Below are 19,382 nucleotides of genomic sequence, written 5' to 3'. Positions count from 1 at the left end.
CTTCGTGCGCGAGTCCGACTCGCACTTGGCCGGTTCTTTTTTGTATAAACGTAAACTTGTTTCTGTAAATAACCAGAAATGCCATGTAGATTATAGGTAGGATTATTATTTCCTATTTTTTAGGAAATTAAATATTTTCTTTCATGCCTTTTAGTACAGCTTTCATGTCTACCGTTCTCCAATTCTCCCTCAATTGATCAAAGGTTAACTGGAAGAGATCCCTGAAGGGGATAAGTTCGCCTTTGTACAATAAAGAGTTTTACTACTACTACTACTATGATGACAGACGGACTGCAACCCGACTGCAACTTGTATAGGAATTGCACGGCGACGTTGCAGTTGGCATGCAGTCGGCTTGCAGTTCTCATACAAATTGCAGTCGGTTTGCAGTCCGTCTGCATCGGCCCTAATTAAAAAACAAACATTTTTCGCGCAAAACTATCCCTGTAAAAGTACTGTCTACTACAGGATCCGAAAAACTGCTCATTCCTAAACGCACTAACACCATTTCACATCATTCCAAAGTACACCTTATTACAAAACTTTACGGTTGAATTTCGAATGTAGTAGCTATAGAAACAAAACAATGTTAGTAATGCAGTTGTTGTAGATCGTGTGTCATTGTCTTAAGGTTGGTTGTCGCTTGGCAGCGGGGTCGCCGTGACCGCAGTGCGAGGTCACGCGGGTATTTGTGTCGTCGACACTAGCCGAGTGTTGTTGCGATCGCTTACATAGTGAGGGTGTCGAGTCTTCAGTTTATCCAGTTTAGGTACAGTAAGGACTTATTTTTATTTATTTTGTGTAAGGACTGTCTCATTTCAAACATAGACAGAGAGAATCATGCTATCTTTATCTTACACTAGTACTCAAAATGAAAAGTTTCATAAGCCTTGGCTTATTTTTAAGTTCAAAGTGAGCGAACTAGCTCTAAAACTATCTTGTTTTTCAGGTTCTTACTGTCTAGGATTATAATGTACACTAGATAAGTAAATATTATTGCGATATTTTATTAAATAAAGAAATTAAAAAAAAAGAAGACTAGCACCCAAAAGAAAAGGTTTTTTTTTTGTTCTTATTTACTGACAATTTGGTTTGACCAACCACGAATAATTTCCCCGCCCGTTCCGCATATTTATATTTCTGTCCCACTCGCACAGTGACATTTCTATCCCACTCACACCACAGTGGCATTTCTGTCCCACTCGCACAGTGGCATTTCTGTCCCACTCGCACAGTGGCATTGACCGCCGTGCCGGCATCATGGGCGGGACGGGACAGCAATATAGTTAATCAGTATAATTACGCGCGTGCGATAGAGACATGAACAGTACGAAATTCTTTGTGCCTTTCTTTACCAACGATTCTCTTTGCATTATGACAAATAATAATACTGCGATTTTGAAGGGAAAAATAGTGGCCAAATGACGAAAATGTTTAAAATAATTTCCGTTATACGTCCATAAATCTGGTTTTTGTACTTGCAAAAAGGTATAAAAATAATTGCATGAATGAAATTTCTTATTCATTTTAAACAAAAGCATGCGAAAACACTCGCATGGGAAGAAAATACTCGCTACTCGCTGATTGCCACCGATCTCGCTGACGGTTCGACCAATCTCCCGAATCACCCCCTCACCCTCACTCGCCGAGCGAAGACAACATTCGGCCTGCCGCTTTCACCCGTAGCCGTCTGCCGCATGTAGGTCAACCATCGATCCAGCTCCGCGCATGCGCGCTCCTGTCAAAACAGCACAACCCAAACCCGACCCTAAAACTATAACAACAAGGTTCAAATCAGAACGGTCGCGATGAGAGCGTTCCCGTACACCGCATGTCTATTACAACAACGGCAACCGTAACCGTAGGCCTAGCACAACACAGTCGGAGCGTCTTTTTCTAACTGTATTAATTAAAGAGGGACAGGTAGCCTATCTCGCGGGCGAGATACTGTCGCGCCAATCATGTACTAGCCAGGCTGTTATGAGTTTTATTGTTTACGGATTACAGTTGCTTTTCTATCGGCGCGGGTTTAATTTTAAATATGTTTAATGTTTAAGGTTGTAAGGTTGATTTTCGCTTGGATAGTTGTGTTAAAGGTTGTGTAGCGTTTGGGAGAATTTATTATTAAAACTGTGTTCGGAACTTCGGACTATGTCTGGATTTTGCCGTAGGATTTTCCTTCTACTTATTTATTACACGTATTATTGTACAGTCGAAGGCAAAAATATCGATCCTGACAAATGGCTCAAAAATATGTGTACACGACTTTATTTAAATGCCTATGCTATGACCTACCATCTCGCAGTTAGCTAAATAAAAAAACCGGCCAAGTGCGAGTCGGACTCGCGCACGAAGGGTTTCGTACCATTATCTATAAAAACGGCAAAAAATCACGTTTGTTATATGGGAGCCCCCTAAAATATTTATTTTATTCTGTTTTTTAGTATTAATGTTATAGCGGCAATAGAAATACATCTGTGAAAATTTTAACTGTCTATCACGTTTAATGAGATACAGCCTGGTGACAGACGGACAGACAGACAGACGGACGGACAGCGGAGTCTTAGTAATAGGGTCCCGTTTTACTCTTTGGGTACGGAACCCTGTCTTTGTAACCCCTACGCAGCGTAGCGTGGGCCGCGTAGCATGCAGCTACGAAGGGCATTGCCACTGCGGTGTTGCTACGCGCCGCCGCTACGCGGTAGCCTTTCAGTGCTACGAACAGGCGTGTTCGAATTTTAGTTATTCGATTTGATTCCGATATGATACTGACCTGTTATTGTTACGTATCGGAAACAAATCGAAAAACTAAAATTCGAATACGCCCGGGATCCTCGCTTGTACACAAGTTGATCATTTGTGAACTTTATTGTAAGTTAATAAGATATATTGATGGTCAGTTAACAGCTTTTACCATAATTAACACAAGTAACTGATCATACGTGAAGCTTGTTGCTAAGAGATAAGGTCTATAATTGGGGCATTTTCTATGAAAAGGGACCTTATTGTCGATGGCGCTTACGCCGCAAAGCGTCGCGCGGCATTGTATTTATATCGGAGCATCGTTAATAATGGTGTAAGCGCCATCGACAATAAGGTCCCTTTTTATAGAAAATACCACAATTATGGTGTGTGACTTGAGTGTTTTTTTTACAGTATTTGGCCCATACTGTAAAATAAAAGCATGCATATTTTACCTAAGCACTTGAGTTTTTTAAACAAAAGCAAATTTTATTAATTTTCATTATTTAAGGCGTAAGGGTCAGTAAAGGTTTATAGTGCAATCACACTGGGTTGTTCGCCGCATGCAAACATTGTATGTATGTATGTATGTATGTATGTATGTATGTATGTATGTATGTATGTATGTATGTATAAACTCTTTATTGTACAAAACACAGAACACAAATATGACACAGAAATAGGCAGTACAAAGGCGAAATTATCCCTTTAAGGGATTTCTTCTAGTTAACCTTTGAGTAGATGAGAATTGATGAAGAACATTGTCGATTGCACATAAGGCCACGGTCACATTAAGAACGTCATAACATTAAGTATGATTGCACCCTTATGATAACTAGGTTATAATTCTTCAATGTTTTATCTAATTTTGTTCTTTAAGGGGATCCCATGCCCCAATGACCTTCGATTTGAATCCCTTAGTTTTCTAATGTTTTTTGTAGCTTATCATATTAACAGCAACGGATTTTAGCAATATAGTATCCCATATTTACTTCAAAGTTCATTGTTTTCGAAATATTTGGCATCAAATTTGAACAAGTTTAGGCCAAAAAACTGGTTTTCTGGCTATAACTTTTGTGTTAATTAGTTTAAAATTAAAACCTTAGACAAATTTTTAGAGACGTCTAAGACGAACCCAAATATGTAGATTTCGTATAAGTAAGATCTTTCACAGCAATCGAGATACGAAAAAAGTGTTTTTTTAGACAATGTTTAAAACAATCACAAATAAATAAGTATTCATTTTTTTCACAATCCGGTAGACAAAAATGGAGATAAAAGATTGAAGAACCGATAGCCGCTTGTCGTATAATTATATAGGAGATACGATTCAAAACTTGTCAAAAATCGATGAAAACCTCAGGTAGCCCCTTAAGGAAAAAAACCGTTAAAAATGTGAAATTTTCCGTGAAATAAGTGATTACTGATTATTCACAAAAACAGTTTGACACATTTTTAGGGTTCCGTACCCAAATGATAAAAACGGGACCCTATTACTAAGACTCCGCTGTCAGTCTGTCCGTCTGTCTGTCTGTCACCAGGCTGTATCTCATGAACCGTGATAGCTAGACAGTTGAAATTTTCACAGCCGCGAATTTTCTGTTGCCACTATAACAACAAATACTAAAAAGTACGGAACCATCGCACTTGACCGGTTTTTTTGCTATTAAGTTCCTACACCTGCAACTCTGCCGGCCAGCTCCATTGCGATTACATTGTATGTTCAAAACCAAGTTTGGCTTCTCAAGCCACATTAGAGCGTTCCAAGTTCCCCATTAAAAACAGTTGGAGTCGCCGTCCTCGGACACGCCGATGAGGACATTATTTTATTGAAGTGAAACTTCTAATGCGACTTCCAACAAGGTTGCGTTAAACGTTTAACGCTACCATAGATAATTTAATTTTATACTCTATTACTAAACCTAACTAAACTAAAGTTAACTTTCGCTCGCTCTCTCTGTGTGTATACTTGTTTGAATACATACATGTACCAGGCGAACATAACTATGTTTACGCTCAAATTTTTATAAATTATCAAACTACGAAACAAGTGTGACCAGTAAGTTAAATAGGGTAATTTCCCGAAAGTAGGGCAATTGATGCTAGTTTCACTTCTTTCGCGCGGAGGGACTCCACGCACTATTTTTTTTATTAAGTTCTTCATTTTCATCATATGACAGCATTATAGTATGTAAAAATTCCCATTAGGGCTTGTTTTATAGGCGTTTGCCGGCGCCACCGTGTCGCCCAACTCAAAATGTCGTAAGCGCCTATAACTTGCATATACTCTTTTTCTACTCGTCGAGTATAATCTGTGTATTACGACTTCACATGCAACACTACAACCTTACTCTTTTCAACGTTGAATAGTCTATGGCACTTCCAACTCAAGCATAAGAATTTTATCGATACGGTTTAGTCAATTATAAAAATTTTGAAAATAGAACTTCATACATTTCAGTAAAATATTTCTTGTTTAAGGAGACTCGATTCAATGCAAATTAGTCTACTTAAACACGCTGCTGCGTCGTATCTGCTTTGTGATTGGTTGGCCAACAATTGCTTCATAAGTCATAAACGCGCACGTGACACCCTTCATATAGTAACATCCATATCCTACGAAAACCGCTTAGCGTTGCTTGTTAGTCTCCATAGGCTACGGTGGCCAAAATCGAGAAGAAAACTGTCTTAAAATTGAATTTAGCGCGGAGCAGGTACCAGGGTCTCATGAGTTACGAGGAGGTGTCGTTGACCAACCCGCCGGGGGCGCCGGACCCGGCGGCCGGTGCGCGTACGAGTATGAATGTATCGCGGGTCGCGGCAGCTCGCGTATCTTAGCTGTATACTTTTGGTTTGTTTACTTAAGTATATGATTCTACTACCTATAGTTGAAAGTATTATTTTTTTGTCTCGTAGAAAAAGTATTGTATACAATAGTGATATAATCAAGCTTTTCAACTTAAGCAACTCAGCAAGCTTCTGAAAAGCTCTCTATTATATCACGATTGTATAAAATACTATAATGACTTTGTACGTTGCTTGGCTTTAGTTCGGTGTGCCATAAGTGTCGTAAGCGCCTTTAACTCTCATATACTCTAAGAGCCTTCGCACGTTTGACTTTAGTTCGGTGAGTCAGCCTCTCAAGGCCGATGGGAGATGAAACTCACTGAGATGGTGTGTGGGCGAACACGGAGCGTATTTAGAGTATGGTGGAACAATCATTCACTTTTTACTTATTTTTTGATTCAAGCATATATAAATATGCCTAAATAAAAAACCGGGCAAGTGCGAGTCGGACTCGCGCACGAAGGGTTCCGTACCATTACGCTCAATAACGGCAAAACAATCACGTTGGTTGTATGGGAGCCCCACTTAAATATTTATTTTATTCTGTTTTTAGTATTTGTTGTTATAGCGGCAACAGAAATACATCTGTTAAAATTTCAACTGTCTAGCTATCACGGTTAACGAGATATAGCCTGGTGACAGACGGACAGACAGACAGACAGCGGAGTCTTGGTAATAAGGTCCCGTCTTTACCCTAAAAATGCTGCGAGATTACAACATTGCTTTGTACTGCCTATTTCTGTGCCATATTTGTGTTCTGTCTTTGTAAAATAAAGAGTCTATATATACATACATACATACATATAAAGTGTACAATATCATAACCCATTAACACACATAATAAATAATAACGCTAAAAACCCTTATATAAATCAATACTGCCGTCTCAAGGAAAAAAACCATAACTGACAAAAAGTAAGTTTCGAGAAAAAGCCAAAAAACTTTGCGCTCCTGTTCAAATAGGTTAAATTCTAAGTACAAAGTTGAAACTTTTGTTGATGAACAAAGTAATAGTGTAGAATTTTTATGCATTATAATTTATTCGCTTATCTATTTATTTAAATAAGTTATTTAGAAAAAATTGTTACTACCTCGTAAAACAAATAGAATAAAAATATCTTTACTAAGATTAAATGACATAAGTGCGTACTTATGTTTTTTGTGTTAGTTTTGCACTACGATGTCTAAGAAATAAAAGCACAAGTACACAGTTGTGCTTATGTTACGAATCGATCTAGAAGCTGAAAAAGCACAATTGGGTAATTTGTGGTTTTTTTGCTTAGTTAAAGTAATCAAATTATGATTTATCTCGTTAAAGGAATTCATAACAATACGATGAGGACTCAAAATTATTTATTAAAAGAAAACAAATAAGATACTTTTAGAGATCTTTGAGTAATAATGTAACACAAAACTAAAATTAGCCACAATTTGATTGCACTAAGTAATTACTAATTCTTTGAGATAATAGTAATAATGTAATACAAAACTCAAATTTATTACAATTAGATTCCACTAAGTACAGATGCTTTTAGAGATCGTTAGGTAATAATGTAATGAAACTGAGGTACAATATAAAGATCGAGAATGTCACTACTAGAGGAATTTAAAATAAAAATTGCAAGTGGTAATACAAGAATTAACAAAGGATGCATTATCGCAACTCATAAAACAATTACGATCATCGCCAGGCTCAAATCCGAGTATCGTCGACTTACGAAAATTGCTTCCAGAATAAGAAAAAACCAAAAACATTAAGATGTCACACCAGTCATGCTCCCTATTACGAGTTTAGAAAAATTTAGTGGTGGGAATTAGCCTCATGCATGAAGTTTATATTTGAACGAAATATGTTTTATTCGGATGTTTGTTACCGTTATATCATGTTACAAATGCATTTCCGTTTTTAAATTACCATTTAATTACTTAAAATTATAAATAAAAAGTACAAAAATTTGCCCGCGATAAGCTAGTGAGCGAAACGCTCGAAATGCCACGTGACGTCACGCGTTCGACAGATTAGTGTCATTAGTAGCAAACGTCAGTTGGGCCGCCCAACGTGTGACGTCATCACGCTCTGTCGAATTCGCGCCAAAAATTATGAGCGTTTCAACCGCTCAAAAATTTTCAACATTTTAAATATTTTTTAATAAAATAATGTTAAGGTTTACAAAAGTATTTTTATCATTTCCGGTGTTCCAACGATATAAATTATGAATCCAAAAATAAAAATAAATTCATGCATGGAGCTAATTGGAGGAGTTACGAGGAACATCTGAATTGTTATAATTACAGGTTATTACATGACAATTCGGAAGAAAAAAAGGTCTCTCTCTTGATAACAAAATTAAATAGTAACGTTTCTGACACATTGTCATTAGGTGCTCCAAATATAACCAACCCAAATTTCGTATTCTAGACAAGCTAAGGGGCTTGAATAAATGTGCTAATTTTCATATGTGCAGGTTATATAAAGGTTTCAAGTTATGAAGGGGTCAAAAGTAGCTCGAAATGGTTCGTGTAATATTACACACGGTTGCTGCTTTTTCTTTTAACTTGGCTGGACACGCTGCCGCGTGTCTAGATGTTCCAACTAAACAGCTAAACAGCGTATCTAGAGAAAATGAAAAAAGAGCTCTTTTGTATTTGAACCAGGCTGGGGTAGTTTTAAAAAGGCAAATATAACCCTAAAACTGAAACCAAATGCCAAGCCAAAATTTTTACCTGCAAAAATGTCCTTTTGTATTAAAATCTAAGGTTTAAACAGAATGCGGTACACCAATACACGTTAACACTTCTCATGTTTTTCAAAATAGGCAGGAGTATTAATACGTGCGTACTGCGTCGTACTCGCAACCTTTTCCAAAGGAAAAAAACCGATCAAGCCGCGCGCGCCAAGTGAACCGCCCGAAATCTGTCTTTGAGGAGACCGGAGGGGGACTACCTACTAGCCTGATAAAGCATAACTGACAACAATGTTTAAGAAATAAACCACAAGTTCACTGTTTTTGAAATCGACACTAAGCAGAAAAAGCATAAGGAAGAGTCATACGAGACAGAAAAAACATAACGTGCAACTTATGTTTTTTTAGGTTCCAAGAGTTATGGCTAATAATATTTTTTTATTAACAAAAATGAACATTTTTGTCAACTTAAGGGTTTTTTACATAGAAATTTTATGTAATACTAAACTATGGTTTTTCTTCTTATGAAATAGATGTTGGGCTTAAATTCAACACAAAAGGGGAAAAAAACACAAGTCGTCACTTTAGTACTTTTCTGTCTATGAATATATACTTATGCTTTTTCTTTCTCAAAAAGGAACTAACTTTACCAAAATGGCGTGTAGTTATGCTTGTCTAAATCTTGACCTGTTAGAGATAAAGAAATAACTGCTAGATAGAAAAATCACATTTTTCTTCCTGATTTCGAGGGTGTCAATAACTCAATTTCGCAAAAATTGTCACTTATGGTTTTTCTCCTTAAGGCGGCAGAATATACCCCTATTTACCTGTCAAAGTGTGGTCCAAATATTACAAAAACCACTTTTTAAAAGTCGTTTACAAACCTTTCTGCAGTAAAAAGTTTAAATTTGCAGCAGCGTTTTTGTAGTACCTATATACGCAATACTGTAAAAAACAGTTTTTAGTAAAAAGTAGTTTACATTGCTGCGGTAAAGTTATAATTTGGAGCGGCCTACCGATGTTTTGGCAAATTGTAATACAATGGGTTCCGCCGTGAAATAACCCGACCAAATTACGTAGTTTGTTTTTGGTAGTATTTCGGTGTATAGTGGCGCCGCCTAATTACTGTTTTTTGATGGACACTTTTCATACATAGAGATTTGACTCCTTTATATAGTCTCCATGGCTATTATATATTCTGTGCCCGTTAAGCGACGCAGTATCATATTAGTAAGGAGCAAAGAGGATATAATAGGATAGAGCGGTACTGTCATAGTAAATTTTGTAACCACAGTAAATTCACTGCCATCTATCGACACGATTAAAACTAAAAATGAAGATGTATAAAATACGATGAAATGTATTTATATATGGACAAATGTTTTTTTTTATTTGCATTAATTATTTTTATATGATTTTGACCCATGTTCTTTCACTGATATGCGTTAAAATTGTTAATAACAAACAAAACCGTCAACACTATCTATCCGAGAGTAGGCCAAAGGTAGTGGCGCCATCTGATCGATAATCAAATTTTCTTGATTTTGCGAGGCACGTTTTTTCCTTAGACTGTATCCATCTATTACGGAGTTATATCTGTCTTTGGTATGAAGTTAGTATCACACGTGTGATGTGTGATACAAGAGGGCGCGCCACGGGTTAACGATGCCGATGATGCCAAATCTGGCCGCCCCGACCCAGGTCTGAGCTATAAATTGAAGGCAGCCTTAATTTGGAGAGCTATTTCGGAAGGTTTGACCCGCCAGTCTGTATATTCTATTTTTGTGCCCATTTGAAATGTCTATAATAAATGATTGCTCGTGATCCAAGTCAGATTTCACTGTATTCAACTTAATATGTATAAATTAACTAGCGAGCGAGCGGTTATAGACCGCGAGCCAGGCACAAATTTCGTCAGTCATCGCCTCCCGGGCGAAAACTCGTATAGCGGTTAACGGCTATGTATGATGAACCCTCGTGAACGTGAGCTGCCGCTCCGTTGGTGGGTTGAAGAATGGCAGTCACCGAAACGCGTATCACGGTCTTTCCACCGCAATACAATCGGCTGACGATTTTGTTTATTTACAATAGCATCTAAACTATCATCTGACAAAGTATCAAGCGGGAGGCGATGACAAATTTTTTTTTATAGACTATTTGCCGGCTTTCCTCAACCCACCAACGAAGCGGCAGCTGACGTTCACAAGGGTTCATCATACATAGCCATTAACCACTATACGAGTTTTCGCCCGGGAGGCGATTGGTTATGAAAATCTTTCCTGGCCCGCGGTATTATGACCTAATTGCTCAATAATGACTTTATTTACTAACTTATAGTGGGTAACAGGTATATCTATTATAGCAGTACGCCCAATTGCTGGATCCATTGTGTGACATTTTTGTCTAGGGTGAACAAGTCCACTGGGTTGCCCTGGTATTTGGTGAGTGGACATTCGCGGATAATATGGTCTATACTTTGCACCGCAGCTCCGCATTTGCATGCTGGCGACTCTCTCCAGCCGCATCTGTGCAGAAACTCTCGACTTCTACCCCAACCCGTTCGTAGACGATTTAACTGGCACCAACCTAATCTGGGTAGTGTGAAACCTGCAGGTTTTTCTAAAGGGTTGATGTTTTTCCTTATTGGTGGACAAGTTCTCGTTCCATTCTTGGGTCCATCTCTCATTAACGTTGCAGGAGGTGTTTAAGAGTATCGAGACAGTCTCATATGGCAAGTACAAGGTTGCAAGTGTTAATAGGCTAGTAGTTTTTCTGTAGAAAGAGTTAAGAAGAGAAAGTTAATTATGTCGATACCTATTATTGACAGATTGAGTCCTAGAATCCTATCACTACTGTAACACAGAAGTGAATATCCTTCTGTAGACATTTCACATCATTATCATTTTTATCGTGCAGAATGGAAAGCCTTTGATGCCCCAGTCAGCCAGGAAACAAGGTTTTTCCTAGGATAACTATATGAACTTACTTATTTACAAAATTTGGTCATATTCTTATTAAACCTACGTTTTAAATGCAAAAATCTATACATTCATTTACTTTTCTCAAAATTTTCTTTCAAAGCACCCATAAATTATTCAATTTACTTCAATTTTACGATAGTTGCCACCGCCCAAACATCCCGCGTATTATCATTATCACCCATATATCCGGGCAATGATGCGTCTCAATAACTGTATACGTACGATAGTCGCCATCTGATATATCGGGGCGGCCAAAGTGCTCACAAATATCTGAACACGCCTCTATTGTCAAGGCGCTAGAGTGCGTGTTCAGATATTTTTGAGCATCTCGGCTGCTCCGATGTATCCGATGGCGACTGTATGATATAAATCAATGGAACTCGCAAGGATACGCTTCAATGAACCTGATTTGTTTGACCTATTTTTTCGTCACGGATAGGAATATGTTTAACAATTGTTAACCAAGGATAATGTTTTGACTTGGGAGTCCGGTTTTGTCACTGTCTGCAGCCAAAGTGAAAGATTTTATTCCTAAATTAAGAAATGTAAAGTCCTTCTTGTAGGTGGGTAAAAAAATATTGAAAACCCTGAAGAACTAACAGATAAGTTAAGAATTGATTACGAGCCCTGTTCTAATTTTAATTCCTTATTCTGAAAATGTTATGGGTTTTATCTGTTAGCTGTTAAAGTGACATTTCTCTATTAGTGTGTAGTTAGGAAAGACTGAAAAAGATTCTAAAACGACTACGACTACGATTTTTTGTCGCGCGATAATTTTGTCGCAGAAATGCAACGTATGTGTTTATAATAATACTAGCTTTTGCCCGCGACTTCGTCTGCGTGGACTTAGTAACCCCCGCTAGAGTAAGAATAGCGCCTGGAGAAAATCTTATAGCAATTATTCAATTTGAGCATATTATGCACACAAATTAGCAGACACTTCATTAATTATCTCAATTCCACCCCGCTTTTTACTTTCTTAAGGGATGATTTTCGGGATAAAAACTATCCTATCTCTATGCCAAATTTCATCTAAATCGATTCAGCGGTTTAAGCGTGAAGAGGGAACACACAGACAGACAGACAGACTTTCGCATTTATAATATTAGTATGGATGTCAGTGCGCGCATATATGACAAAAAAAATATATTACATCGCGATTTTAAAATCGTTTCGCAAAAATCAAAATCGTAGTGCGCGCTTGGCCAACACTTATATGCTTATATTGAATATTTTTTTTTATTTTTTATATGAGCACAACAATAATATGAAAGGTAATCACTAACAGTCGCTTATAAAAAACTAAGCAAATACTTATTGAACATGATGAAGCAGGTATACTCTATGTATTCATTGTTCTCTATATTACGTTCTGCAACCAGCAACGGATACAGTTGGCAAATTTTACTAGATAAGGAACCCAATGGGGTTGGCAACTGTCAACATTTCATTTTAGCTAATCAGCTAGCAAGTAGCAACCAAAGTGCGTTTGGTATTAGATGCGTTCTTCCCTTTGGCTTCCCCTTTTCGGTTTTTTTTTCCAAAAAGTGCGTATTAATGACATTTGCGTACACGTACAGTTGTACACGCTATCTAAGGTGACCTAGTTGTCACTCCAGTAATCGTTTAATCTTGGCGTACGGTTGATGAACCGGGTGCGCGCGCACCCATTCACCGCCGGCGTCGGGGCGGTTCGGGCGCCAGTGTCGGGCTTGTTCGCCCGCGGCCTCGCGCGCCGCCGCGCGTGCACCACGGCCGACCCCGACGCCATCCCGCTGGTGGTCCGCAGTGGCCACCAACCGCCGCCATGCCGGATGATCTATAACCAAGGCCATGGATACAACAAGTTGTTCACGCAGGTGCGCGCGCATAGTGTCTGTTGTGTTTGTGATCTTTAGTGTATTAATAGTTAGGCCTAAGGTCGGTATGTATTGTTTACGTAGTACTTATCGGTATTGATAATCGCGTGTAAAGCTGTAGGGTGCCCTTGGATAAAAAAGCCTAAGTGTATGCATGTTTAGGTTCACATGCGACGTTTTGTAAAGGGAGTGGAACATATGCTTGGTTGTACACGATTAAATGTGGTGACCGTTTAGGGACTGAAACAGACCAACATGTTGTCCGTGATGTTCTGCAATGTTCTTTGTTTTTACATTGAATACAGACATAAGCCTCAATGCCCTCAGTTGTCTTGGTCTCTTGAAAGCTAGAACTAAGAAGTTTTACTAGGATTTAGATCCTTATTTTGCCTCTATTGAATTACATCCACCCATTGTTTAGACACAAGCGAAAACTACTGTATTAGTCCTCATACGAGTTCTATTTCAGTTTTTTTCTGAAGTTATGTTTTGTACCTACATGCAGAATGTTGACTAGTTTTTAACCGACTTCAATTTCATAGAAGGAGGAGGTTCTGTATTCGATTGGGGCTATTTTTTATGTATGTTTACCGATTACTCCGAGACCCGTGGTCCGATTTGAGTAATTCTTTTTTCTTCGAAAGGAGCTACTTCCAAGTTGGTCCCATATTAATCTGGTTCTGATCTGATGATGTGATCCCTGAGGAATTGAGGGAACTCCTCAATTTTTAAAGACATGTATGGTGATTTGGGTGTTTTCAAAGCAACATGATTATATTTCTCGTAGTGTTCTAAACGGACTTATTTGTTGTTCTACCGGAATAAGAAGCCACGCCTTAAGTGTTAACACTTGAACGCTTTATAGTAATATAAACACTAACGGAACATTACGCTTGACGCTTTTCTGTTTAGCCCTATGGTTGACTGGTAGAGAATGCCTATAATGGCATTAAGTCCGCCTGTTGTACACTTTTATGTGCAATAAAGTTTAAAATAAAATAAACAATACTTGCGACTGTACATAAAACTATTTGCATCGTTTTTATTGGCCAATCACAATGGAGTGTTTGTCCGAATCTATTACAATGACATCATGCGTCCAGTATGTTGCTCGAGTGAGCTAAAACAGCACAAATGTGAGGTATATTTAAGGAATTAGCCCCTGTCAGTCCTAATTCCTCAAATATGCCTCAAATAGTTATTTTATTAACTGGCCCCAATTTCACATCGGTGACAGTGACAGTAGGTGAGACAATTGTCACAAAATCTATATATATAAACGTAAAAGTCCTGACTGACTGACTCACTTAAATCAACGCCCAGCCATTTTGAAACTTCGTTAAAAGATATATTATTAAAATACAAGAAAACTAATTTCAGCGTTTTTAAAAATTCATCCCCTAAGGTGGTGAAAAGGGGGTTGAAAGTTTGTATGGAGATCAACTGGAACGGGACTGGAATCTTTGTATAAAGGTATATTATTAGCATAGAAGAAAAGTAATTTCAGCGATTTTAAAAATTCACCCCTGAAAGGGGTTGAAAAGGGTTTGAAAGTTTGTATAGGATTCAAATTTTATTTTAAGCTAGGAATTAGAAACTTCGTAAAAAGGTATATCATTAAAAGAGTAGAAAACTGATTTTAGCGTTATGAAAATTCATCCCCCAAAGTGATAAAAAAGGGGGCTGAAAGTTTGTATGGAGATCAAACATTTCTTTGAGTGCGGGACTTAAAGGCATATTTATTAGAATACAAGAAAAGTATTTTAGCGTTTTTAAAGTGGTTAAAAAATTTGTAGGGGTCCTAATTTTATTTTAAGCTAGGTACTTGAAACTTCGTAGAAAGGTATTTAATTAAAAGGGAAAAAAAACTTATTTCAGCATTTTTGAAAATTCATCCCCCAAGGTGGTAAAAAAGAGGTTGAAAGTTTGTATGGAGATCAAATCTTTTTTTGAGTACAGGACTTCAGTCTTTGTATAAAGGCATATTATTAGAATACAAGAAAAGTAATTTAAGCGTTTTTAAATATTCATCCCCTGAAAGGGTTAAGAAGGGGTTGAAAGTTTGAATCCATTACAAATGCTTATTGAAACTTCTTAGAAAGGCATTGTATAATATTACAAAAAAAGTTATTTCAACGTTCTTAATAATTCTAGCCCTAAGGGTGTTAAAAAGGGGATGTAAGTTTATATGTAGTACAAGTTTTCGTTTTAGCTAGGAACATGAAACTTGGTAAAAGGGCATGTGGAAACATTTATTTACATACAAGATATATACAGTGGTACTACGTAAACGAAATTAATAACTAGCTTAAATCTAAAATAGGCCCTTGAGGCATTGTACCAAGGATGCTGGCGGCATTTCCCCGCTGTATCGCAATGCTGATACGTTGAAAAGGGTTTTATATTAAAATAGACGAAAACTGATTGCACCGTGTTTCAAAAGTTTGTATTAATAAAGTTTGCAGCGGGAGCGAACATTTTTTTTAAATAGTGGACTTGAAAATCTAAGTGTTGAGAGGGATTATATCGAGAACAATTTTTTTCAGATAGGGGCTTGAAACTTCGTACTTCGTGAATATAATTATTAACAAATGATTTACCGTCCCTACTGTTATCTTTTGCTGCATAATGTTCTATACTCATTTAAAATATATAACCACCAACATACAAATCCACGCGTACGAAGTCGCGGACAACAGCTAGTTTGACATGTGTTTCGCACCACCACTCGCGGCCCAACCCAAATATTCCAACTTAACGCTGAGCTGGCGGCTTTCTCTCGCAGCGCATAAGTATTGCCATTCAGCGAGGGAATGCTGCCAGCATCTTTGGCACAATGCCGCGGGGGCCTTATTTAGATGTTTTTTAATTAAGAGTAGTTTTGTTTTTTTATTTTTTTTTTATTTATAAGTTGTTATTCATAGTTACTTTTAGTTTTACTTTTATTTGAATAATAATAATTGATTACTTAACGCTACAGCAGAAATTGAAAGTAAGAAATAGATACTTACGTGCTTTGCTACGAATTTCACTAAATGAAAGTCATTTATCTTAGGGTCTGTGGCAGTAGGATAGGTACATCTTCATTGATTAGGCGCCAATGTCGTATGGTATGACGGTAATACATATTGCATGCTTCTCGTCTCACGCATAAACAAATGAACAAGAAGCAGACACAAGTACGACAGTCATTATTGCGTTTATTAGCAACCTTGACTTGCAAAATGAATGTTTATGAATCCCTGCATGATTTATCCATGCGTTTCCACTTCTACACTTGATGTCTTTGCTTCTTAAGAATTGTCCACTATCATGACGCTTTATCCATCATTCACGCTTTTTCAGATGCCTAGTTGCATAACATATTTAAATTTAAATTTCGCATGATATCGCCATTGCCATATGATCCGCTTATGTTGGATTATATTAAGCACGAGAGGTTTGTAGTATAATATATTACAAACCTATCGTTCTGCTGGTTGCGTCCTATTTTTCTTATTGATAAATCTTCAGTACAATTTTGGTAAAACTCATAGAAAGTGATCTGAAAAACAAGGCCACGCATGCATGCAGCATGAAGATCTATTCATACAGTAATTTCTTGTTATCAAATTGTTACGGATATGATTTGTCAGCTGCATAATGCCATTTATTACAGCCCTTAAGTCTCCACGCTCTTTATATCAGCAGCCACGCCGCTCAAGAACCTTTCTTGCCCCAGCGGCCACGGTTCTACTCAGCCAGCAATATGCAAATTCAATCTATGGTTCAATGTTTTGCCAAAGGGAAATAGTTATTTGTGCAACAATAGAGGAAAGTTGGTTTTTCTTGCGAGTGTTTATTTTGAGTCCCGAGAAAGCGAAAGATTCTATAATTGAACCACGAGCGAAGCGAGTGATTCTAAGGTAGAATCTTGAGCGTAGCGAGGGACTCAAAAACACGAGATGTAAAATAACTTTGCTCTCGTGTTGCACACATAATTTTTCACCTCAGTAGTGAGAACATATTAAAGGTTAAAATGTATTTCGAATTACACAGAATAAACAGAAAAAAAGTACCGTACCGTACCGTACCATAAAAAAAATGTAATAAAAGTATGAAGTTCTTGGCCTTCACTAAATTAAAAAGCTACATTGTTTCACTCCCTGGAGTGAGGAAAGTCGCACTTTCACACGAAAGTAGGCTTGTTCGAGCTGCTGAGGTGAAAACAAAAATGTATAACAATAAGAAATGATTGTCAATATTCAATAACATAGCGATACGATTAATCGATTGGCGTCACCGTCTGTCAAAATTTACCAAAATTGAGCTAGTAAATCACATCAATCGAGATCTAAAATGGTCTATTATGACTTTCATCGTATGTGCTTGATCGTCTCAGGATGCCATCACTGTCGCGGGGAAACTCCGTCAGATTGAGCTAATTATAAAACAATATGCGGATAAATCAAGGCAAGGTCGCTAATCATGCCCGGTGGAATTTACGACTTACATTCCGATTATGTTTACTGTGCGGTTTGAAATACCAAGATTATTTGTAACAGTATGTACGTAATAATCCACTAGGTAACTACATACTAAGTGCAGATGGCAATAATTTAACCACAAATATCCTTTCAATGTTATATTGACTGAAAGGTACCTTAACGAAATACTATCAATTAAGACTAGGCAGTAGCAGCCGCGTTACCAGGGCTTCTGACCCATCCCTATTTACCGAACAGGTATAAGTATAAACATTATAGATAATAGAGGTAGTAATGAACTCGCGCTCGGACGGTGATAACTCCATGGTATGGTAGGTGAAGTAGGACGGAAAAAATTCAGTTTCTTAGATTAAAAAGCAAAAACCTTCAATCTAAAAGAAACATTGCTTATTTGTATGTATGCTTCACAGGTCTGTGCATCTTACACTGTCGTTATAGTCATTGGTGTTAGTCTTAAAATGTTTTAGTGGCTTTAAATCGTTCCCATCCCATTCTCACTTAAGCTTACCTGGGGGCCCAATAGTCAAGATAACAGTCGTACTATTTATTGACAAAAGCCAAACGTATTCATCATGGCTGTTAGGCCCCCTGAATTCTCATAGCGGTTCTTTGATTTAAAATGTTCATAATCATTACAGCATTATTTAAAATACCACAGTTATTCCAGTAAAAGCACAACTTTACATTATGAGTCATCCAATCGCATAGCTGATTCACTACACAAGTATATTGAAGGGAACTATTTCACTACAACTAGTGTGAAATAGGGCAGTAAAACCCACTACGACTTCCGTACGTATGCTGGCTAACAATCTTCGACAGTTTTCTGTCCTTTCGTAAACCTTATTATAAGGAGATAAGGTCTACATCTAACTATTAAGTCAAATATATGTTGCTGTTAGTACATTGTAACAAATCAAGTTGTGTCGTTCAAATATCAAATTTGAATGGTGTAAATAAAGTCTAAAATGGTTGTAGCTTGAAATTGAATTCGATGTTGTTTTGATTTTATAGACGTGTTCTGAACGCAATGCAATTTGTTGGTGTTGTATATTCATGGCTTATGTAATAGGTTTGTATTGTACCAGAAGTAGAAGAAGGAATTTACTTTAAAGCCAACTTTTAACGTAAGCCATTGCGTCATGGCTCATATTCCACTATTTATTAATTACCTGCCACTCATCATTATCAGCATCTATTTACATCCCACACAGTTAGTCATACAAAGCATAAATGGGGCATTCTCTATGAAAAGGGACCTTATTGTCTATGGCGCTTACGCCGCACAGCGTCGCGCGGCATTGTATTTATATCGGAGCATCGTTAATAATGGCGTAAGCGCCATCGACAATAAGGTCCCTTTTTGTAGAAAATACCACAAATAGGCCTGCATCTTACTTTACGTGTATACTCTAGTATTTGAGCAGCCTATTAATTTTTTTAAATCTACACAAAACACTCAAATTCATTTGCTGTTTGACTGGTTTTCATTGTGAACAAACCTGCAATGTCTAGACAAATTCAAAGTTACTTACTTATAAAATCTGCGTTAGTCTTTCTACGGGAACTCAAAAATATAAGTAGGTAAGCGTTAGTTATTTTGACTTTGCTTTTCACCATGAGCTCAAGGAAAATTACTTAACTGCGTGAAAATAAGGCAAACTCCGACGCTGGTATTATTCCCAATTAGCCGAGCGTATGGACTACGTGTAGCCCTTGTATAATAAGAGGCCTGTGTCCAGCACAGGGGTACACACATAGTTAGACTGATGACAATGCTGA

The 19,382-nt window shown here is 37.5% G+C and overlaps 1 protein-coding gene across 12 annotated transcripts in view; it reads left to right on the top strand.

Moving 5' to 3' along the window:
• Window positions 1–19,382, top strand: part of LOC134740816 (voltage-dependent L-type calcium channel subunit beta-2) — a 276,363-nt gene that overhangs the window by 214,263 nt on the left and 42,718 nt on the right. For 9 of the 12 annotated variants that reach the window (XM_063673450.1, XM_063673449.1, XM_063673447.1 and 6 more), the window contains exon 1: window positions 12,886–13,113. The exons of the other annotated variants lie outside the window; for them this stretch is intronic. In XM_063673450.1, the coding sequence (XP_063529520.1) occupies window positions 12,901–13,113 (213 nt within the window). In that variant the 5' untranslated portion in view covers window positions 12,886–12,900. Of the gene's footprint in view, window positions 1–12,885; window positions 13,114–19,382 lie in introns of those variants that run through there. 12 annotated transcript variants of the gene reach the window in all.

Source organism: Cydia strobilella, chromosome 4 (genome assembly GCF_947568885.1).
Source record: "Cydia strobilella chromosome 4, ilCydStro3.1, whole genome shotgun sequence".
NCBI classification, from domain to species: domain Eukaryota; kingdom Metazoa; phylum Arthropoda; class Insecta; order Lepidoptera; family Tortricidae; genus Cydia; species Cydia strobilella.
This window is presented reverse-complemented; position numbering and strand designations above follow the sequence as displayed.